Source organism: Squalius cephalus (assembly GCF_949319135.1).
Source record: "Squalius cephalus genome assembly, chromosome: 16".
NCBI lineage: Eukaryota > Metazoa > Chordata > Actinopteri > Cypriniformes > Leuciscidae > Squalius > Squalius cephalus.
The window spans coordinates 3,612,501-3,637,521 of record NC_137137.1 but is presented as its reverse complement, the minus strand read 5'-3'; the positions used below and the strand labels follow the sequence as shown (position 1 = coordinate 3,637,521).

General features: G+C 36.6%; 2 protein-coding genes across 2 annotated transcripts in view; both read left to right on the top strand.

The window, feature by feature from the left end:
* The first annotated feature begins 154 nt into the window (after nt 1-154).
* gp1bb (glycoprotein Ib platelet subunit beta) lies at nt 155-4,455 on the top strand. Its single transcript, XM_079897723.1, has 3 exons — nt 155-263; nt 1,899-2,266; nt 3,407-4,455. The coding sequence occupies exons 2-3, from the start codon at nt 1,926-1,928 to the stop codon at nt 3,690-3,692; spliced, it is 627 nt and encodes a 208-aa protein (XP_079753849.1). The 5' UTR covers nt 155-263; nt 1,899-1,925; the 3' UTR covers nt 3,693-4,455.
* Nucleotides 4,456-4,729: 274 nt separating this feature from the next.
* The window catches only part of dhx37 (DEAH (Asp-Glu-Ala-His) box polypeptide 37), a 23,163-nt gene continuing 2,871 nt past the window's right edge, over nt 4,730-25,021 (top strand). The window contains exons 1-25 of the mRNA XM_079896628.1: nt 4,730-4,796; nt 5,245-5,359; nt 6,673-6,839; nt 6,920-7,032; nt 7,115-7,466; nt 8,851-8,999; nt 9,080-9,172; nt 10,760-10,856; nt 11,308-11,421; nt 11,501-11,602; nt 13,210-13,324; nt 13,423-13,521; nt 14,405-14,460; nt 14,896-15,040; nt 15,149-15,225; nt 16,207-16,439; nt 18,227-18,338; nt 18,440-18,546; nt 20,279-20,467; nt 20,555-20,679; nt 22,851-22,967; nt 23,061-23,233; nt 23,309-23,423; nt 24,581-24,718; nt 24,825-24,919. Coding sequence (XP_079752754.1) covers nt 5,254-5,359; nt 6,673-6,839; nt 6,920-7,032; nt 7,115-7,466; nt 8,851-8,999; nt 9,080-9,172; nt 10,760-10,856; nt 11,308-11,421; nt 11,501-11,602; nt 13,210-13,324; nt 13,423-13,521; nt 14,405-14,460; nt 14,896-15,040; nt 15,149-15,225; nt 16,207-16,439; nt 18,227-18,338; nt 18,440-18,546; nt 20,279-20,467; nt 20,555-20,679; nt 22,851-22,967; nt 23,061-23,233; nt 23,309-23,423; nt 24,581-24,718; nt 24,825-24,919 — 3,189 coding nt within the window. The 5' untranslated portion in view covers nt 4,730-4,796; nt 5,245-5,253. The remainder of the gene's footprint in view (nt 4,797-5,244; nt 5,360-6,672; nt 6,840-6,919; nt 7,033-7,114; nt 7,467-8,850; nt 9,000-9,079; nt 9,173-10,759; nt 10,857-11,307; nt 11,422-11,500; nt 11,603-13,209; nt 13,325-13,422; nt 13,522-14,404; nt 14,461-14,895; nt 15,041-15,148; nt 15,226-16,206; nt 16,440-18,226; nt 18,339-18,439; nt 18,547-20,278; nt 20,468-20,554; nt 20,680-22,850; nt 22,968-23,060; nt 23,234-23,308; nt 23,424-24,580; nt 24,719-24,824; nt 24,920-25,021) is intronic.

Here is a 25,021-nt window from a genome sequence, read left to right as displayed (position 1 = left end):
AATGTGAAATGTGGTGTTTTTCAGTATGTTTCAGATAGTGGATGATTCCTGTGTTTGACTGAGCGAAAAGGAAAAGCGTTTAGGAAGTTCCAGTATCAGAGAATGAAAGTGTGGTCCACTTCCTGTCACATGTTCCTCTGAGGGGGCGGCGTGTGTGTGTGTGTGTGTGTGTGTGTGTGTGTGTGTGTGTGATTATGGTCATTTTATCAGTGTGACCCAGCTGTGTTTGATGCTGTAGTCTTCAGACTGATACTGACACGCTGGTAAGAACTTTACTTTTACTTCACTCAAAATTAAGTTCATCTCACATTTGAACTAATTATATGAGTTCTTTAACTTAAATATAATTTACTCTTGATTTATTTAGCTGGTAATGACATATTCATCCAATATCACGACCCATTGGGACCCTCAGTGAACTAAAGGGGTTTTAAACACGTGTTGTTGAGATATTTAAATAAAATAAGAAGGAAATAAGACATGTTCAAATGCTGTTTTATACCAATCGTTTATTGTGGATAAATGTATAACCGAGTTTTATTATTACTTTATTTTATAAAATAAAATCTAAAAATGAAATGAATCAGAAAGAACTTTCAAGTGTACTTGCACACTTGTTTCTTGGTAAATGAAGCATCCGGTGCACACATCTTAATATAACAAAACATAATCATAAAATGAAAGAATAAAATATAAAAATGCTTGAAGACACTGTTAGGCTGAGACAATGTGTACAGTTAATGTGAATAAAATATAACAATAATGAAAAAATAATAAAATAAAACACTGGTGTTACAATATTATACTGAATGATCATCATTTAATTAAAAATAAAAAAAAACACAAAAACATTATGCATGTCGATTGCCATGGTTTTGCAATATCCAATAACATTTTAATATTTAGTTGTTAATTACATTCAATTATAAATTACATTTTGTTGTAATTTTGTAATTCAAAATTGTGCATTAGATTCATAGTATTGTATTTTGTCCTCTACAGTGACCATGAAATGTTTGTATCATCCTGGTACTTTTTTTTTTTTTTTATCTTTGTCTTCCCTGCTTCCTTTGCTTCCTTTTTTCCCTCCTGAAATCCCAGATAAGCTCAATCATCCCTGTCTATTCAGTTTTTGCACTCCATACATGGCACCAGCAAATATTTGGACACTTAAAAATATCAGAATGTCATTGCATTAGATAACAAAAAATAATTTATTGCACACGTCGTGAACTAATGAATCGCTCCCAAGTTTTTTTTTTCTCCATTCTATCACTGATGGAGTTTTGGTTCCTTGCCACTGTCGCCTTGGGCTTTTGGTTTACGTAGTTGGGGACATTTAATATTCAACAATATTATTGATCTGCCTGCATTGACACCATATGATGACAACTGTAATGATTATATATATAAATGAACTAAATTAATAACTTTTTTACAACAAAAATGTACCATCACTGAACTTAAGCTGGATTGTGACGCTATTTTCTTCTAGAAACAAACTCTGTTGCATTATTTTCCTGTTATCTCTGTAAAGCAGAATATATATATGTTATGTATTGCAATACAGTACATAACATATGTATTATATATGTGTATTGCAATACAGATTGTTTCAATCTGTATTGCAATACATATATATATATATATATATATATATATATATATATATATATATATAAAATATATATAATATATATGTTATGTACTGTATTGCAATACATAACATATATATAACATATATATATATATTTAATTGTAAAAAGCGCTATATAAATAAAGGTGACTTGACTTGACAATAAGACACGAAGCGTATATAAAGCTAGTGATTGATTTGATTGATTGATTGATTGATTGATTGACTGATGATTGATTGATGGATGGATATGTCTCTGCAGTGTGTGTGTGTGTGTGTGTGTGCTGGGATGAGGTGTGCAGTGCTCGTGTTGAAGGTCCTCCTCTCGTTGCTGGGCAGTGAGATGGTGGTGGCTCAGGCTGCTTGTCCTCAGGTGTGTTCCTGTAACGCCGGTGTGATGGACTGCAGTAAACGCGGTCTCACCACGGCCACGCTGCCCTCCTCCTTCCCTCCACACACCACTGAACTCCTCCTGAACGACAACCACCTGACGGCTCTGCCCAGCGGCCTTCTGGACTCGCTGCCCGCCCTGCGCCTGGCCGTCCTGCACGGAAACCCCTGGTCATGTGACTGCGGCGTCCTTCATCTCCGAGGATGGCTGCTGAAACAGAGGAATGACGCGTCCATGCGGTGAGTGCATAGATGAGATATTAAAGAGCCCATATTATGCATTTTTTTAGTTTTTGGGCTCTACTAGAATAGGTTTTCATGCTTAGATGTTCAAAAACATTATTTTTCACATATTTTACATTGTTGCATGCAGCCAGTGTTACTTTTAAAAGTAATGCGTTACAAGGTTACACTTTATTTTAAGGTGACGTAGTTACAGTGTAATTATACATTTAAGTACTGAGTAATAATAATTAACTACATGTACTTACTATAGGGTTAGGGTTTGGTTTTAGGTTAGTTGCATGTAATTATGCATAATTTATAGTTATTACTATAGTAACTACATGTAACATGTAACAGTCACTGTAAAATAAAGTGTTACCTATATTCTTACTATAGAGTTATGGTTTGAGTTTGGTTAGGGTTAGTTACCTGTAATTATGCATAATTACTGTTATTACTATAGTAATTACATGTAGTAACGTGTAACACGTCACCTTAAAATAAAGCGTTACTCATTACAATATTGCGTTACTCCCTAATAAAGTAGCAAATCATTTTCATCTTCAGACTAAACTTGGGTCTCCAGCTGAAAAAGGCTTGCGTGCTTCCCATAATGCTTATGCATTTCAGACTGGTGGAAAGCAAAACAACATTTTATTTCACTATATCTATTCTAGGTTGTCTACGTCTTTAAATTTCAAATGCAATGCATATATTTTTAAAGGCTGTCAAAAAAAAAAAAAAAAAAAAAAAAAAAAAAATATATATATATATATATATATATATATATATATATATATATATATATATATATATATATATATATATATATATATTTTTTTTTTTTTTTTTAAACACTGAACAGGAAATCTCCACTTCAGTACACTGGAAAAAAAAAAAAAACCTAAAACAGTACCCAGATAGCCACAGAGTCTGGGCCAAATCTGGCTTACATTCGGCACTTCTGGCTTGATTCTGGCTTTGGTTTTTTCAGTCTGAGAAAAGGTGTCTCCTAGACTGCAGTGAATTTAAAGTCTCCTGCTTCTCAGATGTTTCTCCTGAGAAAACACACGAAAAGCTTGCTTTATCTACGTAAGGGACGTTAGCTGAAATGAAACTGAAATGAAACTTATGTTGACTGTGTATGTGTTCCAGGAATGTTACCTGCAGTTCTCCTGCTCACCTGCGGGGGCGCCTGGTCGTGTATCTGGTTGAACAGGAGCTTCTGGAATCGTGTCGTTACTGGCCGTGTAATTTGGCTCTGGCCTCACAGATCAGCCTCTTCATCTTCATCACAGTTCAGGTGCTCCTGCTGGCCTCTGTCATCCTCTTCCTCAGGCGCTTTGAGCGGCTCACGCGCACGGCTGCGGAGACCTTCACGCCGGAAGACCATGCGACCCTGAGTAACGAATACGTCATGCTAAAAGACAGGAGCATGTAGGACGAGACGGTCACAAACCGGACCAAGAGCAAACAACTGTGTTCATTTCATCCTAATCATTATGCACACTTCATTTTTAATGATCACATAAAGTGTGACTGTTTTAAAGATAGACTAGCCTACCTTTCCATTGCCTTTTTGTTGCATACTTTCTCCAGTCATGTGATAACAAAGGCTTAAAACAAGTGACAGAATCTATCATTTTTTTGTCAGATTTTCATTCTAACAATGTTAATCTTGATTATAGCCTACGGTATTATTACTTTGTCTTCTGGGCAAGTTTCATCTTCATAAAGCCAGAGCCATTCAATGTAATCCTGATTTTAGAATATTCTCCTCTGATATAAAGTCCCTTTTTTCTTCCTTTAAGAAAATGTCAAAACCTTTAAACTCAAAGGTTTCTAAAACAAATCATATCTTTGAGTCTGTTGTAAAGAACCTTTAATTTTTTATATTGACAAAATGTAATATTGTATTGATTTGTGTAATTTATTCTCCTCTGATGTCCATATACCCCCTTGTTTTACTATTGTTTTCTCTTCTCACTGTTAATGTCTGTATCCTTTATTTTGCAATACAAAATAAATGCTTAAAGCAGTTTAGACAACTAAATGTAATATTTACTGTAAATTAAGATACCCTAATTTAGGAAAATTAGGAATGAATCCCTCTCTTTTGTACTTGTCTTTGTAAAATTGCACTCTTTTGTAAACTGATCCACTGGTCAAATAAATGAAACAATTTTGGTGCATATTCACTGGTTCGTGTGTTTGTTTGTGTGGTTTTCTTAATCCTTTTATTTTATTGCTTCCAACTCCATGACAATTTTTTTTAACTGTCGCAAACAAACAAGGCACAATATTCTTCTATTTAGTTTTTAATTTTTAACCAGGAAGATATGATTGAGATACATATCTCTTCTATCAGGGAATTATTCTTCTTTACAAAAGTTTTACAAATGTAATATATAATATAATATTTTCAATGTTTTTCTCAGTCAAAGTTCACTGACTGGAGGAAAACATGAACCCCGGAACCTTTTATCGTTGATGAAGCGCGTCGGTCTCATTTTAAAGTTGCACAACATCACTACAAGATCGACACGTGAGTTTTTCCGATTTTGTTACTGTATGATTTAGATCAAAAGGTTATAATTATTTGTATGCATATAAATGACGTAATGATCCTTGTCAATGTCGTGTATGTTTGATAAGTAGAGCTTTTCCAGTGTCAGTAATTTTTAGTTTTTTAGCAGTGTAAACATCTAGCTGTAAGAACACGAGCAGTTATGATAAGATCATCGCTATATTTGACATTATGACAGAAAATACTCGAGTCGGTTCAAATGAGTGGTAAAAGATGAGATTGTCAGGGGTGAAACTCACAAAAAAACATGTCCTGTCATATATATCGATGTCACATTTCATCCCAAAATTAAAACACAAATAAAATGAATAGACCATTGTGTTTTTGCACGGTGACTTTATTTTCATGGCACTTGTAGAGTTTCTTGTGAAAGATGTTCTTGACAGCTTCTGTGTTTGGCCTGTAGAGCTCTGCCATGGGCAGATTGAGAAAGAAATATAACTGGAAAGGCAGACAGCAGAGCACACCTGTGCAGAAAGCTGCTGGAGACAGACAGACAGATGTGCAGGTGGAGATACAAGGTAAGATGCATGCTTGATCATAACATCTGCAATACAGGGTGTTATTAGAGATGCAAAAAGAAGTGGAAACCGTTCATTTAAAGGGATAGTTCATCCAAAAATGAAAATTCTGTCATCATTTACTTGCCCTCATGTTGTTCCAAACCTGTCTGAGTTTCTTAGCTCTGTTAAACACAAAAGAAGATGTTTTAAAGAATGTTGGTAACCAGACAGTTGATGGACCCCATTGACTTACATAGTAGAAGAAAACAGACTATTGAAGTCAATGGGGTCCAACAACATCATCATTCTTTAACATCTTCTTTTGTGTTTAACAGAGCAAAGAAACCCATAAAACCCATAAACAGTTTTGGTGTATATTTACAGATGCATATGTACGCTTGCTTTGTTCATTTATTTATCAAATTATTTTTTTGTTGTTGCTTCCAATTCATTAAAAATAAATGTAAAATTTGCCACAAAATAAAGCACAAATTTTAAGTATTATTGTCATTATTAAGATTATTTATTATTCAGTTTTAGTGTGTTTCAAACACAATAAATGTATTGTATTATATTATATTTCTCTCTGTGAAAATTCAATTCGACCACAGGGAAGCAGGAATCAGCACATTAACGTAGACGATAATGATGAATGATATAGTTACTATATTAAAGGTATAGCAGAGGATTTTCCCGAATTTTAGAAAAGAACCGCCCTCTCCACTTTTTGAAAAAATGCACATGCGCAACACTCTACCTGCTCCCGAGAGGGAACGCCTATTAAACGTGTGCACGAGAGAGCATGCACGAGCTAATCATAGCTTACATTAACTTTTACTAGCAGTGATTTTAAATGGTTTTCTCCAAATACTAGCATGCCAAACTTTACCTGTCAAGTAGAAACTTCACGACTGAGGCATCAGTGGGAAGCCCAACCTGTGTTTTGAGCGCACGCCATCGTGTGAATCGTGTGCACGAGCACGTACGACGGCCTTACGTAACATATCACCAGAATGATTGACACTTAGGAGGACCAATAGTCTTGATGATCCACCTGGAAAAAGAAAATCCTCTGCTATTCCTTTAAGATCAAAGAACAAATATTATAATATGAATAGAATTTGTTTATACTGTAATATGCTTTTTTGTTTCTACATTTGACCAATTATTCGTTTAGATGTATGACTGATTATTATAATGCCTACTGAATCATATAGAAGAGTTTTATGATGGTAAAGTACAGCAGCTGAAGAGCTTGTTTTTTAAAGATATTTAGTGAGTCTGTCTGCTCTCTCACACACGTTGTTGTGTTGTAACGTGATTCTGTGCAGATGGAGCCGAGCTTAAAGGAGTAGACGACTGTAACGTTCTCGTTCTGCCCGCCACCAGAACCAAGAAACAAAAAGTGGAGCGTCCCGTGCCCAAGAAAAGAGCCCTGACAAAGAAACAGAGGAAGAACCTGGAGAAAGTTCTGGAGCAGAAAGAAAAGAAATCCCATGTAAGGAGAGAGAGAGAATCTGTGATGGATGCTGTTTGTTATTTATAAGTGATTTTATGTTTCTCACAAAATCTCCACAGAGAGCAGAGATACTGTCTAAACTAGCTGAGGTTCAGCTGCCCGAGTCCGAGCTCAAACTGCTGTACACCACCTCTAAACTCGGCACTGGAGACAGACTCTACCAGGCCAAAGAGTAAGAGATCAGCCTATCACCACTTCTGAGCAGCTGATGTGGACAAATCTGTCATTTCTGTTTCATGTGTGTGTGCTTGCAGATCTGTGAATGAAGATCAGGAAGGTGTTTCATCTACTGTCAGGATCAGCAGTTTGAGCGGAGCCAACAGAAAGAGAAGGAGAGCGGTGGATGATGATGAGGAGGAGGAGGAGGAGGAGAAAGAGAGATCCGAGGAGGATGATAGTGAGGGATCCGACTCATCTGAGGAAGACGAGGAAAAAGCCCCTGAGGAAGAACCCACAGAAGAGCAACAGGCGCTGACAGAGGAGGTGAAACAGAAAGAGACGGATGTGAAAGAAGAGAAGAAAGAAGATGTTAAGGAGGAAGCGCATAAGAAAGAAGACTGTAAACCCGCCGTGTTTATTCCCGTTGACCGACTTCCAGAGATTCAGGTACAAGAACCAGATTGTTTTACAGTCAGCGTGAAACAAAAGTTGAGAGAGTCTTTTCTTGTCTATTGTGACGTATATCAGATTGAAACGCCTTCCGGAACGAGAATAAATGTAGGGCGGGGCTTGTGTTTGTTCATGGGGAATTGGTTGGATGGTTGTGGTTTGCTATTGGTGAGTGACAGGTTGATCCACCTATCAGATCAGAGAAGAGAAGAGATGTCTCTGAAAGAGGGAGGGGAAGTTATTTTGATTTAAGATTACGATGCATGGGAATTAAAAAATAGTGCTATGCACAATAAATGATATGCATTTATTATAAATGATATAAATCATTGATAATAAATACTGCAATATTCCATTAAAAAATAAGATTTGTCAATTTAGATTTCATGGTGACTTTAGACTAGCGTTTAAGTGTGTGTGTGTGTAATCAGACCTTTGACTATCGGCATAAAGTCTGGTCTACACAGCAAACAAACAGCAAAATATACAATAAATATATTTATTTAATTATAAATACATTACTTTAAGCATTTATATATATAATGCATTATACAAGGATTCTTAATGCGTTAATTTTGGGTGTATTAATTCATTAATAATACTTGTATAATGTGTATATATACATATATTAATTATGCCTTATAATGCATTACAATAGAATACTTATCTATTCAGCTTTACACCTTTAAAAAGTATAATGCATCAAAACACATGAAAAACAACCAATTTTGTGTGTAACAATGAATCTGCAAATATTATAATGCATTTTAACATTGTCCACAATTATTTATAGAAACATATAATGCATTGAAATGTAAATTAGGGATATAATGCTGATCATACATAAAGGATTCAACTAAAATGAAGTTCTCTTGGATTTGAATCATTTTGATCTGATTCAGTTCTGACTCTTTATTCACTCTTAAACTGTGATGTTTCTGTTCCTAATAAAGTTTTTGGTTACACTTTATATTAGGTGTCTCTAACTCCTATATACTTGCATTAAAAAATGAATTGTTAGGTAAAATGTATTATTGTGTTCATGTTGAATTGCAGATGGCTTGTTCTGCTATATGGGTACGGTGAGGACAGGTTTAGTGATATGGGTGGGTTAAGGTGTCAACGGCGCAATTAAAGATGTATTGCAGAAATGAATTATAGATGTAATTACCTTCAGGTATTAAAAAATACAGTATATAAACATGTATGTACACAATTCATTTAAATGTTAGTAATAGTAGTTAAAGACACTCACTATAAAGTGGGACCAATATTTTGACTAATTTTGTTAATTAACTTACCTGTCTATTCTGGTTTTTACTTGCATTTGGCTCTTGTTTCGGAGTGTGTGTGTGTGTGTAACTCTTCGTGTGAATTGCAGGAGGCTCGTCTCAGGCTGCCGATCCTGGCGGAGGAGCAGGTGATCATGGAAGCGGTGAGGGAAAACGAGTGTGTGGTGCTGTGTGGAGAGACGGGGAGTGGGAAAACCACTCAGGTTCCTCAGTTCCTGTATGAGGCGGGATACGCCAGGTAACATGGGAACCGGCGAGCCGATGTGTGTGTGTCATCTGAGTCGTCTGCCTCTCACGGTTCATCCCTCTGTTCCTCAGCTCCGCTGGCATCATTGCGGTGACGGAGCCCAGGAGAGTGGCGGCGATCAGCATGTCTCAGCGCGTCGCCACTGAGATGAATTTACCCAGCCGGTATGACATCAGTTCCGTGATGTTGGGCACATTAAAATCCCTGAACCGAGCAGCCTCGAGTAGCTTATTGCTTTCATAAAACTCTAGCAAATGCCTATATTATCAAATATATGATCAGACTAAATATATGCAGATTATTATTAGGGGTTCAAGCATGAAATGCTGAAACCCTATTGTAATTGTAAGGATTTGTAAAACGCATCATGCAGGCCAAACCGTAAGGCCTAGAGACTTGAAACCTGGCCAGATGGTAGGCCTCAATTTGGGGACAACCTATCAGAGTATGACCCCGATTGGCCCATAGGTGGCGCTACAGCAACCAAAAGTTCAAAATTGCTCATAACTCTTAGACCGTTTGTCCCAGGATCAAGTGTCTTATATCGTTGGAATCCTTGGCTCAAGGCGGACAAAATGGCTATCTCCGATTTTGATTTAAGCAGGGAAAATTTTCTGCTATGTCGAATTTTGTCCAAAACCTACTTTTGCGAACTAGTCCCTGGTTTTTCGCCCGATCGGAACCAAACCAGTCTAGGACAATTCTCTGGACTCTCTAGATCAATAATTATCTGCATTTGGGTGGCTGTAACAGGGTCATTTAGAAAATGGGCGTGGCAAAATACACTAAAAAGCCTATAAATCCTAAATGAAAACTCAGAACTTCACAAAAATTGGTGAGCATATGTAACATAACATCATTAACAAGCATGCAAAATTTGATGTAGATTGGACGATAGGTGGCGCTATAACTGTTAAACAGCTTTAAAAGCTTGTATTTCCTATGGTACATTGCCTGTATTGGCTGTAAATGGTGTTTTCCATCTATTATGTCAGTGGTTACATGCTTGCTAAATAAAACTTAATAACTTTTGATGCTTTTGTGCTTTAAGGCCTTAAAGGCCTTAATTGCTTGAACCCCGATAAATGCTGCTTGCAGCTTTAATTATTATTATTATCATTCATAGTTGTAGTAGTAGTAATTATAATAGTCATCATCAACCTAAAGTGACACTGTAAATATTTAGATTTGTCAAACTTAATGTAAATTTAAAATAACTCTTTTGTATTTTAACACATTTTAAAATGTAATTTATTTATTGAAGCTGAATTTTCAGCATCATTACTCCAGTCTTCAGTGTCACATGATCCTTCAGAAATCATGCTAATATGATGATTTGCTGCTCAAGAAACATTTCTGATTATTATCAGTGTTAAAGACAGTTGTGCTGCTTCATATTTTTGTGGAAACCATGATTCATTTGTTTTCAGGATTCTTTGATCAAAGAATTATTTGAAATAGAATCTTTTGTAACATTTTAAATGTATTTTAAAAAATATATATTTAAAGAAAAATACTGTCCTTAAACTTTTGAACGATAGTGTATAACGACAGGATTTATCTTTTTGCATCCAGATTGTTATGTAGGCAATTGTAAGGTTTAAAATGAATCTCATGTTGACTTTAAGCCGCTCTGTGAAGCCCACTGTACTGTTGCATTTGTGTGCGGTTATTTTTAGACCTTTAACAAACATCCTGCATGAAGTGTGAGCAGCTTTAACTGAAATAAGTGTGTGTGTGTGTGTGTTCAGGGTGGTGTCTTATCAGATCAGGTATGAAGGGAATGTGACAGAAGACACGAAGATCAAGTTTATGACAGATGGCGTTCTGCTGAAAGAAATTCAGAAGGTAATCCATATGGGCAAACATGCACCACACAGATATTATATGATGCATACTATGTATTGTTTTTGTTTTTTTAAAGCTTTACTATATTATACTCAACCTGCCTAAGTATAATATTGTAAAGTGTATACTGTATAGACTAGACTTTTTTTTTTGTTTAGTTTTTTTTTGTTGCAAAAAGGATGTCCCCTGGATGTTCTCCAAAGATTTTGCTAACAATCCTGATATAGTCAGTGTTTAGATTTCACCAGAGGTCAAATGTCAAGTATTGCTCATGAAAATGACCTTAGGTGTGTATGTTTCAGCTAAACCTCTATGATTGGTTTGTTTATCAAGTAATAAAGCAAAAACCTCCGTATTAAATGTACTATAGAACTAAATCAGTTTGAACATGATGCATCTCCTTCCTCTCCTTCCTCTTCCTCCTATCCATGTCATGATGTGTGTTTTTCAGGACTTCCTGCTGCAGAAATACAGTGTGGTCATCATAGATGAAGCTCATGAGCGCAGTGTGTACACAGATATCCTCATCGGCCTCCTGTCGCGCATCGTCCCCCTCCGCAACAAGGTAACACGCGTGAACGTGTGTGATGTTCAGGGTAAAGCTGTGTGTTGGGCGTGTGTGTAATGCGATCTGTGATTCACAGAAAGGTTTACCCATGAAGCTGATCATCATGTCCGCGACGCTGCGTATAGAGGACTTCACTGAGAACAAGAGGCTCTTCCGCTCTCCTCCTCCGGTCATCAAGGTGTCATGTTTCTATAGTCATTATCAGATGTCAGATGAATAATAGGGCAGTTTATGCATGCTTTTCACACTGCGCTTTAATACTTTCAGCTACAAAGTTGCTTTTATCTGGGGCCGTATTCACAAAGAATTTTAAGGCTAAAAGTAGCTCCTAACTGGCGAATTTAGGAGCAACTCCTAAAAATAATGGGCGTGTCACTCCTAACTTTAGGACTCCTAATTTTTTTAAATTAGTAAAACACAGTAATTCACGAAGCATTTTAGCCCTAAAAGTAGCACCTAAGCCTGGGACAGCTTAAAAGAAGTCGAGAGGACTCCTAACTCACTAAGACCTATTCACAAACCGCTTTTTGTGGCATTTCACGCTGCGATGTTTTGAAATGCGTATGTGGCGGCTACAGGAGCTTCCAATCGTGAGGGAACAATTCTGCATTGTAGGCATAACTAGAGATGCAATAACGCCACCAACAACAACCAAAACTAGGCTACTCATTGCATGTAAACTAATTGTAACGTTTCATTGTGAATCAAATTAAAATGTTCTTCTCTTTGCAAACGTAGGCAGAGGCATATAGTGACAGATTAATTCAATAATGTTGCAAAGATATTGCATCAATCCATATGTTTCATTAGGCTATAGGCTATTTGTTTTGCCTTACTCTTTATTCATTTAGGCTATTTATTCAGTTATTCATCATCTTCCGTCCTTCGCAGTACTAGTGTAGCGCACGCATTCTCAGACCTGTCACCTGTCACTCATCATCGTAGGGGCGGTGTTTGAATCATTCCCGCGTTACAATCATCAGCCAATCAAGGTGGTCACTTCAGTCAAGCTCGTGCACGAGTAATGACGTCATCCATAGCAACGAAGACTCACTCTTAGTTTAGGAGTTGTCATTTTTCTTTACTAAGAGTAGGTCTGAAAGGCGTTGTGAATAACTTTTAAGAGAAAACTCCTAGCTAAAATCTTTTAGTGCGATTTAGGAGTACTCCTAGTGGTAAGATAAAATGCTTTGTGAATACGGCCCCTGATCAATATAACCGTGAACTAATTTTCTACACTTTATTAAATGCTGTTGTGCTGGTCGTGTAATTCTGCAGATTGATTATTAAATTCTGTGATTATTCACGCACCCTCGAGTCATTAGAAACCTGTGTGCATTTGTTTCTTCTGCATTAGAAAGCGTTCTGTAGGTCAGCACACAAAAACATTTGCAATGTTCTTAATTGAAAATAACCAACAGAGAAAGTTCAGCATAAGTTGTCATTAGGGTTGTTGCAGAAAATCCTCTCTGAAACTGTCTAGAAAATTTCATTATTTGTTAAAAAAAAACAGCAACTAAAATAACCATTATGGTTCGGGTTCTGTAGAAGTTATTTTAAGGTTGTCTCGAAAAAATGTTCTGGGAATGTTATTTTATTGTTATTAAAAAAACATTCCTTGAATTTGATTCCCAACAATATCCAAGTACTAGTGGGAACCAAATACCACCGTTAGAGGAGCTTTCTGTGTTTTTAAGACTTCTAGATACAAATTACTTCATGTTATAATCAAGAAAAATACTTTTGTCCAGCATATGCCTGTTTTAACACTGTGTGTGTCTCTAGGTGGAGGCCCGTCAGTTTGCGGTCACGGTACATTTCAATAAACGCACACAAATGGACAACTACACCGGAGAAGCTTTCCGGAAGATCTGCAAGATTCATCGTATGCTGCCGCCAGGTTGGTTAAACACACATATGTGCAAAACTAAAATCTTAACTATATGCACAGATTAATGAATATGCAATGTCTGAACACGTGTGTGTGTGTTGTCGTAGGTGGTATTCTGGTGTTTCTGACGGGTCAAGCGGAGGTCCATTCTGTGTGTCGCAGACTGAGGAAGGCTTTCCCTTACAGACCCAACCGAGAGCACACAGGTACACACACACACACATTATGCTTAAAGTGCCTCTATTATGCTTTTAGGGGTATTAACTTTCCTGTAGTGTGTAATAAAGCTGATTGTTTATGTAAAGTTCTGCAAAGTTTCAGAGATCAAAGTGCATGATAATAAAGTTATTAAAAGAATAAAAGAAAGAATCACTTCCAGTCTCACTTCCTGTTACATACCTACTTAACTATGGAACAAATTAGCATAATGCCAGCCTATGGTCTTCATTGGCTGCCTGTGAACATTATCTACTTTGACCCGCCCTAAAACACTTTAGTTGTCGCTGAGACTGTAAGAGTTTGGTTCATGTTGTCGAAATGTTTGAGCAAATCCACTTTGCTTGCACTTCCACAGGATAAGGGCTTGTATTGAAACTATCAAACCCGTTACCGTTCGCATCAATGTGTATCAAGTGCGGAGGAAGATCCAGAGCTGAAATTCAGATATGGTAATGAGCGCTTGGTTTACAACACGCGCTTCAGGTGGTCGACCAATCACAACAGACTGGGCCATCTGACCAATCAGAGCAGAGCAGGATCTCATAAAGGCGGGGTTTACAGAGACTGAATTCTTGATTGAACTGTTTCAGACACTGAGAAAAGAGCTGATGCTGCAATGTATGTTATAAGAAAATTAAAGTGGTTTTTGACCTTGGATGCTGGTAAACCTACTGTTGGAGACCTTCAAAATAAAACAAGGAACCTTTAAAATAGCCAAATAGGGGCACTTTAACTAAAATAAATGACAGTATTGGGGAGTAGCGTGAACTAAAACACTTTACGTTGTCTTTTTGTATCTTAAAGTTTAGAGAAAATCTCCTTAGTAGATGAGCAGCCTTCCCAACATTAGAAACTTTGTGTCTTTTTCAGATTCAATGGAAACAGACGACCTGAAGAAGTCAAAAAGAGCAAAGAAAAAGAATGTGGTATGATCACTATCATAAACGAAATATGAAAAATACTTCTACAGCTAATATTAATTTCAATATTTACTATATAAATATATATATATATTTTTTTTTTTTAAGTTCTGGTATCAGTATTTGTTAATAAAAGTTAATGCACTGTAAACTTACATTAACAAATAATGAACAATTGTATTTTTTTATGATATAACATTTAACAACGATTAATAAATGCTGTAAAAGAAACTGCTCATTTTCCTGTTGATATGATAGCAGAACACTTGAATTTAAAAGAGAATGTGTAACTACTACTAGTTGAAACACTTATTGTCACACACTGTTTCACATACTGTTGTCTCACAGACGAAGTATTATGCATTATACAGTATATTTGGTGCAGTAAGAAGTGTGCTAGCATAGGCTATATTCTCAACACTGCCTCAATCTCTGTCTCAGTCCCTCCCGAGGATTAATCTGGACAGTTACTCTGTTCTGCCTGTGGACGAGGGGGATGAGGATCGTCAGGCCGGCATTGATGAAGATGATGATGAGGGTTCAGACCTTGAGCTGGAGCTGGGTGATCATCCAGACAGCGATCAGGGTTAGAGAGTCTTGTATATATGCAGGTGTGTTTAATCTGTGTTTGACTATATATGCATTAATGTGTATGTATGTGTGTGTGTGTGTGTGTGTGGTTTCCTGTGGTCAGAAGAGAAGGCGGATCCGTCGATCCCGCTCTACGTGCTTCCTCTCTACTCTCTGTTGGCACCCGAGCAGCAGGCAAAGGTATCTCTCCGTTCTCTTACTTCAGTGTCCTCGAATAACACAATAATTGGACAAGCATTTTTCACTTTTCATTGAAAAACATTTTTTTTTTTAGAAATGCATGGAGATATACTTGATTTACTATACGATATAGCAATAGACTATATAATACTATAATATAAATTCATTTATTTTTATTTGTTAAAAATATATATACTGAAAATATATAAATAATTTATAATATTGAAAAGCTTTTAATCTCTGTGTTTCATGAAAAACTCAATATCCGCAGCCATACTTTTGCATTTAAATGTAAAGAAATTTGATTTGGCTAAAATAACAGAAAAAATCTTTATTTGATTTATTTATTTAGTTTTGATTTATTTAATTTGATTTACATTAAGCAATATAAACTATATAACACTATAATATAAATGTATATAATTTGTAATTCATTAATAATTAATAATTTAATAATAGTGTTTAATGTTTGTAGATCATGAAAAACTAGATGATAAAATCCTATACCTAATTATTGTAATTTATTATAATTATTATATTAATTTTACTTGTATAGAAATCATGTTTTACATTTTATATATATATATAAAAAAATATACATTTATTTATATAATATACATTTATTTATATATACAGTTTTTATATCTGTTCTACATTTCATCCATACATTTAATTTGATCATATTTCTTTTCCAATAATAACCAAGAACTTTTTAACTATTTTTGCTGTTTGAAGTTATTTTTCACAATGATTACAGATTCTGAACATGTAAGATATTTCGTTGTTTGTGGTGTTACTCATTTTTGTGAACGGTAATCATTTTAATAATTATGCTCTGAAATGAATGGACGAACGATGTTACAATGCTTCCAAATCTAGTAGCCGTGAATTGACTTCAATCCTTAGACATTTTTCTTAGACAAGATTTTCTCAGTTGTAGAATCACTGTTTGTATTATTCATCTCATCTGTGTGTGTTCAGGTTTTCCATCCTCCTCCCGCCGGAGCGCGTCTGTGTGTCGTCGCGACTAATGTTGCTGAGACGTCTCTGACGATCCCCGGCGTCAAGTATGTTGTGGACTGCGGTCGTGTGAAGAAGAGATTCTACGACAGAGTGACAGGCGTCTCCGCCTTTAAGGTCACTTGGATCTCACAGGCTTCAGCCAATCAGAGGGCAGGAAGGGCGGGCAGAACGGAGCCGGGCCACTGCTATAGGTCAGAATTTGACCATCGATATCTGCCATCCCAGAAAAGTTAGTAAAGACATCGTTAAAATAGTCCAAGTGACTACAGTGGCTCAACCTTAAAGGGGCATTCCACCCATTTGAACATTGTTTTTTATTTAAAGTGGGTCATATATGTAGTCGAAATGTAAAATAAATTTTGAATTTGGTGCCTTCGTGACCGAGGAAAGACAAAAAATAACTTCAGGACGCATTTGTATGAAAGACAACAACTCCCACAATGCACCACATTGCACAGCTCCGCAAGCCACTCCCACTAATCCAGAAAGCGCATATCTGCCTATAAGAGAAATCACTCTTCCGTCTACAAGGCTATCTACTACCAGAGCTTGAAATTCATTTCACATTCACACAAAATGTCTAGTCAGTTGGCGAACTCATATAGTGCATTACTCCTCGTTTGTATTTCTTTCGAAAAGGTGAATTATTGCATGGTACCTGGATGTTCAGTCAGAACATATGCGGTGCGAAACTAGGATAGTTCTCAACACAAACGTCCGTGTCCTCGTCTGATTCAGAGATTTCGTCCAGGAGAAATTGTCATCGTTGAAATTCTTTGCCGCAGACGGACTCTATCTCTGTGTTCGTAGTTGCATCTTACAGTCTATGAGTTGCATAGTGAGATCACCGGCGCCACCAGTCCGCCCTAACTCGAGCCAGTCCGGGCTCCTCGTCCGCGGCAGGCAGGTCTTCTGCCTCGGCTGCTCTTCGCTATAATGCGGCTTGTAAAGGTAGCCACAAACATCAGACTTCCGAAATCCTCTTCTTCTATATCATATTGAGCACTCTCCTCCGCTATTGTCATAACTTTACATCTGTCTCCACAGCGCCTGTTAGCTTAGCTTCAAACAAGATGGAGGATATTGCTTTCAGTTTCAGAGAGTAAAGTCCCACCCACTGATCTGTAATAGGTCTGTAGCGTGAGCGGGTCCCGCCCCCTGGGAAAGATGAGGAACTAGTGCTTGTAGTCTCAACAGAAATCCCCCCCTCTTACACTTCCTCCTACAATGACGCAAAATGACGATTTTTGCGTCATTGTAGGAGGAAGTGTAAAAGGTAAATAACGGATTTCTCCCGTCTCAGGGGAAAATGAGAGAGTGTTGCACGACCATTCAATAGTATGACTGGGTTTCTAACAATGCAAAGCTTAATGCAAATGGGTGGAGTGTCCCTTTAAGTTTATCAAGCGACGAGAATACTTTTTGTGCGCAAAAAATAACGTCTTTATTCAACTATTTATTTTCTTCTGTGTGTTTCTCTGAGTGAGTTCACGTAGTGTAATAGCGCAGCGCTTCTGGGTTGTACGTCAGAACGAAGGCTCACTATTGGCCAGCATCACACACACGACCAGCGACGGCCAATAGTGAGCCTCCGTTCTGACGTACAACCCAGAAGCGCTGCGCTGTTACACTACGTGAACTCACTCAGAGAAACACACAGAAGAAAATAAATAGTTGAATAAAGACGTTATTTTTTGCGCACAAAAAGTATTCTCGTCGCTTGATAAACTTAAGGTTGAGCCACTGTAGTCACTTGGACTATTTTAACGATGTATTTACTCACTTTTCTGGGATGGCAGATATCGATTACATAGAAGCCTATGAAGGAGTGATATCTTAATTTGTAAAAATATCTTAATTTGTGTTCTGAAGATGAACAAAGTCTTACAGGGTTTGAACAGCATGAGGGAGAGTAATTACTGACAGAATCTTCATGTTTGGGTGAACTTTAACATAATATTCGTGTGTGTATGCACAGGCTCTACTCGTCTGCTGTGTTTGGGGATTTCGGTTTGTTTTCGGAGGCTGAAATCACGCGGCGTCCCGTCGATGACCTCGTCCTTCAGATGAAAGATCTCAACATTGAGAAGGTTTCCTTTCATCATGCGATAAAAATCACACATGAACTGTTATATCCCAGCATGACAGGTTGTGGTTTCCTCTTGTTTATGTGTTTTGTATGTGGGTTTAGGTTGTGAACTTCCCGTTCCCCACTCCTCCCTCATCCGAGGCGCTGATCGCTGCCGAGCAGCTTCTGATCTCACTGGGAGCGCTGGAGGAACCGCCTCGACACGGCCGGTACGCTCGCTCTCATTCATACATCACTCTTTCCTCCAAGTCGAACTGATAGATTTCAAAAGGAAATTTCAACAGCCACGTTTGCTTTTATTAAAATTATACATTGGTGTATTAAAATACCCAGTTAGTTTAAAAAAATGTAATATGCACACGTTTGCAAAAGTGATACAAACTCATAAATGTCACAGCCTTTCTGTGTAAATATGTGAGAACACAAAAGGATAAAATATGTACATTGTTTTATTAAATATGAACATGTTTGCATATTTGACAAAAAATCACTGTCATGTTTATTTATTATTTAATTTACATTTTTTTTCATTTGTCAAGTGTTCATGGAACAAAATAGTTCATAAACACATGAATATGAACCGTAGGTCTCATAAAATGGTAATGAAAAATAATCCTCTGATAATCAACTGTAATATCACTGGGAAATGGGAATCATATTTTCTCAAATAATATTAAATTGAAAATTTAACCATTCGATTTATTTACAATTTGATTCACTATTAGATTAAGCAATAGAAACTATATATATATATATATGCGAAGAGTTCAGATGCAAAAGCCTCTAAGTGCCATCTGAAATTTTCTTCTAGAATGGTCATTTTTCTCAAGCTCCTATATTTAAGTTCAGTAATTTCACTAAAATGGCTATGAAAATTACCTATTAATTGTCATTTAAGTGAAATTATGGAACTTAAATATATGAGCTTGAGAAAAATGGCCATTCTAGAAGAAATTTCCAGATGGCACTTAGAGGCTTTTGCATCTGAACTCTTCATACATATATATATTAGGGCTGTCAAACGATTAATTATTAATTAATTAACGATTAATCGCATCCAAAATAAAAGTTTGTGTTTACATAATATATGTGTGTGTATGGAGTATAATTATTTTCTATATATAAATACACACACATGCATATATATTTAAGAAAAATGTGTTATTTATATATAAAATATTTATATATAATATAAATTATATATAATATAAATATATATATACACAGTATATACATGCAAATATTCCTCTTATATATATATGCATGTGTGTGTATTTATACATAGAAAATAATTATACACCGTACACGCACATGTATTATGTAAAAACAAACTTTTATTTTGGATGCGATTAATCGCGATTAATCGTTTGACAGCCCTAATATATATATATATATATATATATATATATATATATATATATATATATATATATATATATATATATATATATATATAATACTGTAATATATATAATACTGTAATATAAATTCACGTTTATGAAGTTATAATTCATTTGTTGTAATTATTAATGTGAAAAGTAGCACATATTTGCATATTATTGCAAAAGGGTCATCAACTATTATTGAATCACTTAAGATGACAAAATATTTCATAATTAAAAAAACTTAAATATTTATTTTAATGTGATAAAAATAGTTCACATGAACTATAGGTCCCATAAAATAATAAAAAATGACTGACAGTCAGCTATAATTTATCTGTAATATCAAGCTATAGAATTTAAGTAATTATTATAAAATTTTACATTACTGTGTAAGCAAAAATGGCTGTTAAAGGTGATCACAAATAGTAATGATCTATTATATATGGTAATAGATCATCACCATATAACGGTAGCATTATAATGTTGCTGAAAAAAAATGTAATTATAAAATGAATATTCTTTCTTAACCTGTTTCTCTCTCTGTGTGTGTGTTTAGTTTGGGCGCGATAGAGAGGGCACGTCTATCATGTCCCATAACTCCTCTGGGTCGTGCAATGGCCGCGTTCCCCGTAGCACCACGTTACGCTAAGATGCTAGCGCTGGGCCGTCAGCAGGGCTGTATGCCGTATGTCATCACCATAGTGGCCGCCATGACCGTCAGAGAGATCTTTGAGGATTATGACAGGTCACACACTTCACTTTTGTCTCTGTGGTCCAGAAGAGGCATTAGGGAACGGTAGCGCTCACGTCCTGTCTTTCTCTGGTTCATCAGGCCTGCGGGCAGCGAGGAGGAGAGCACTAAGATGGCAGGGAAAAAAGCCAGATCTGTTCAGATGAGGAGGTTATGGGCCGGACAAGGACAGGCACTGCAGCTGGGAGATCTGATGGTTCTGCTGGGTATGGCTTTGATTTTACTAACTTTGGATTTGAATGTTGATGTCAAAAGTTCAGACATTCAGGTCTAATGTGAGAAACCTTTGCTCTGGCAGTGCGATTTTATTATTATATAATATTAGCTTTTGTTTCATTTTAATTTAGGGTACGTTTACATGACAACGATGTGCTACAAACAGAAGCGTTTTTCCTTCGCATTTTTCACGTACAGATGACGACAAACTTTGAAGGCATCAAAGCGATCCTGGTTTACACGCATCCGTGAAAACGACTAAAATTCGTTTAAAATTCTGTATTCTGCTGCCAGGCCAGTAGATGGCGATATCACTTTGTAAAGAAACACTACATGCCTCTATAGTCCCCTTTTCAGTTGGTAAACATGGTGACATTTTTTGTGGGCGGAGCTTAGGTGGTGGCAGAACGATCCCTCTGGCCGCTTCACTAACGTTAGTTTGCAAGTTTTGTTAGCTTGTTTTTTAATAATGACTGGAGAAAATCCAATTTTATCTTAATGTGCAAGCTCACTCACTGTCCAGGACCGCGATTGTTATTTGCAAAAGTTAATTTTAACGGACATCCCAGATTGGCTGACCCGTACACGCTCAGTCAATGAATGGACGATCTGACAGGATTAACGTTAACGCTACCTCCGGTTGAGTGGCCTGACTTCTACACCTACCCGATAGAGAAACTGAGCATGAAGAGAAACTGAGGGCATATACATATTTAGATGCCTATAACTGTACTAAATGGTCACGTACAAGACTTGTGTGGTAGCCTACGATCCACACTTCTGCCTAGCCAGTGCCAAGGCCAGAAGACGACAATGTAAAGAGTGACATTACGGTGCAATTTTAATGATGTGAATATTTTCTAGAAATAAAAATTCCAGATACAGCATATTCATTTTTTAACTATGTATTTGATTACCCTTTCTTACCAGCTTCTTTAAAAAGTCTAGTCACAATCAATCAAAACAGTGTATACAATCATAGATGATTCACAAATAATCACAATCATTTAGAAAACATTATGCCTGTACTCCGTCAAATCTTGCAGCCAACAACACAACAAGATGACATTTAATAACAATAATAATAATTTAAGCTCCTTATTATGTAGCCGAATCTGTGCTGGTTTGTATTGGCCGCCTCCAGTTTTCCCTTTGATTTGCCACCAGCTATCGCCGTGACGTCGGCTCGAAATTGGTCTATAGACTGAACACGTAATGCGCATTACATCACCATTTGCACAAATTTGTGTTTTTGTAGTTTACACGAAGGCAATAACAGTATCGTTTTCAAAAACTTGCACTTTGAAACACGTTTTCAAAAGTTTTCAGGCCCCAAAAATGCCGTTGTTGTGTAAATGCCGTTTTGCCATTCAACATTTGACCATTTTGCCATTCAACATCGTCCCATTCACAACTAAATGTCGACAGGATTAACAAAAACACCTACGTTTGCTCCACAACGTGTGAGCATTAGCCTGCCGCGCTAAAAATATAAGCGGGTGAATGTTATCATTGTAAAGTCGTCAAGCTAATGTCTTGTGTTTATTCCACAAGATTTATGGATAAGCTGTTTGATTTATAATTATAAGATTATTTTCAAATTTCACTCACCCTGCTGTGCATGAACATAGCTGTTCCTCAATTTGTGTGTTTCCCATTTGAATGGTCAGCGTATGAGGCGGCTGCTGGTTGCGCTCGGACCTATAGGCTTTAGCTTCAATTTTTATTAAATTATTCTCTAATCGGTTGCATATTATGTCGTGGATATATCCCTCGAATGCATACTGCAGTCCCTTTTGTCTTGCTCTCTCAGATATTTCACCTGTTCGCCAAAAATGACTAATGATCTCCTTGGGAATGTCTGACACCAGTGCATACGTACTGTAATAGACGTGCCAGGCGCGAAAGCTTGTCAGGCGTAGCAACAGTAACTAAGGAGGGCGGGGCTTAGCGAAGGGTCAATTCCGAGAATAACTGCAATTGCAGATTTCGAACAGAGATGGCGACAAAGAGGAAAAACTACGGACTGCAGCTTAAAAAAAACAAAGCCAAATATATATAATGCCACAATCTCTTCTATGCATGTTTCAGTTGCTTTCTGTTTTGTTCTGCCATTGAATTGTCTGGTTTGTGTAAATGGCGTGTGTTGATTGGTGTTTAGGGGCGGTCGGCGCTTGTGAGTTTGCTGGCTGCACTCGTCAGTTCTGTGAGGAAAATGGGCTTCGGTTCAAAGCAATGCTGGAAATCCGAAGACTACGAGGACAACTGACCAATGCAGGTACATATACAGAATACACATGCATTTTGTTATTTGTGTCTTTGCCTGCTGTTTCTTGTGCGTTTGATTTAAGCATCTCTCTCTGTCTCTCAGTGAATGCCGTGTGCGCCGACGCTGGCGTATACATGGATAATAAGATGGCTCCTCCGACAGAGTCACAGGTGACGTTTTTACGGCAGATCGTATTGGCAGGTTTAGGAGATCACATCGCCAGACGAGTGCAGGCCGAGGAACTGCTCGACCCCAAGTGGAGGAACGGCTACAAGGTGCCTTAAAAAATCAGTTCGCTTCTGATTTCACAGTGATAGAAAGATCTATATGCATATGTGTGTGTGTTCCAGACTCCTCTGTTGGACGATCCAGTGTTTATCCACCCATCATCTGCCCTTCATAAGACACTTCCAGAGTTTGTTGTTTACCAGGAAGTCATGGAGACCACCAAGATGTACATGAAAGGTCTGTGTTTATATGTCACTTCTATACACTGTCCTTCAAATGCACTCAATCAAGGTTTTCTCTCAAAAACAGTCGGAAACAAAGTGGAAAATCTCATTGGGATTAGCTTGTTGACATGAACTTTGAACTTTTATATGTATTTTAATGTTAGTAATTAAGTTAATAGTTAATAATAATTTATTTATAGTTTTTTTTTTATTACTATATATTAGGGCTGTCAAACGATTAATCGCATCCAAAATAAAAGTTTGTGTTTACATAATATATGTGTGTGTATGGAGTATAATTATTTTCTATATATAAATACACACGCATGCATATATATTTAAGAAAAATGTGTTATTTATATATAAAATATTTATATATAATATAAATATATATACACAGTATATACATGCAAATATTTCTTAAATATATACATGCATGTGTGTGTATTTATATATAGAAAATAATTATACACCGTACACACACATATATTATGTAAAAACAAACTTTTATTTTGGATGCGATTAATCGCGATTAATCGTTTGACAGCCCTACTATCAATATGATATTTATATATAGTATATCATATTTAGTACTATAATATGATATTCATATAGTCTGGGTTTCAAAGCCATGTGAATGGAAAGTGGACTTGGACTCTCAGTTGACCAAAAATAGAAATATTTTAAAAGTTTATATTCAATTGTAAATATTTAAATATGAAAATACTTTAGTCAGAAGAAACCTTGACTCTAATGATTGGCTGATATAGATAGATATTGAATTTATCCTGAAAATCATGAAAAAGAAATGCAACAGTTTCCACTAAAATAGCAGCAGAACTGTTTCTTGAGCTGTTATTTAAAATTGTTACAATATGTTTCTATTTTTACTGTATATTTGATTAAATAAATGCAGCCTTGGTGAACATAAGTTAATTTAATTTCACATTAATTTAAAGATAGTAAATGACACATACATAACAATAGCTTTATAAAGCACATACAATACAATTATATTTATTCTACATAATATTTACTAAAATGTTTACTAAAAAATGTTCAATTTGAAGGAAATTTTTTTTAAAATTGAATTAAAAAAAATCTTTCAGAATTGTGACAACTCAATCTACATATACATCAATTATATGTCGAGTGTTTTGTTTGTCGCAGGCGTCTGTGCCATTCAGGCGGAGTGGATTCCTAGGCTCCTCCCACAATACTGTCACTTCAGCGTCCCGGAGGAAAGCCCCGCCCCCTGGTACTGCCCACTGATTGGCCGAGTGAAGTGTCAACAGCAGAGCACCTTCTGTAAGAGGACAGAGTTCAGAGTGAACCGCACCATTGTCTCGCGGTGTGTGTGTGTAGTACCAGTCACATGATGTGGGTGTGTCTCTCTCTCTCTCTCTCTCCGCAGTCAGAGTCAGTTGGAAACTTCCCGCCGTTGAGATGGATTACCCAGAGGGCCTTGAGCGTTACAAACTGTTTGCAAAGTTTTTCCTTGAGGGCCAGGTACATTTGTGTGTGTGTGTGTGTGTGTAAATGTGAACAAGTTAATAACATGCATCACACTAGTTCTGTTGTTAGGTTTGCCATATTAGGAAACCATAAACG

Coding starts and splice junctions, on each gene's coding strand:
- gp1bb (XM_079897723.1), top strand. CDS start 1,926: ATGAGGTGTGCAGTGCTCGTGTTGAAGGTCCTCCTCTCGTTGCTGGGC. Junction 2,267..3,406: donor AGGAATGACGCGTCCATGCG/GTGAGTGCATAG, acceptor TATGTGTTCCAG/GAATGTTACCTGCAGTTCTC.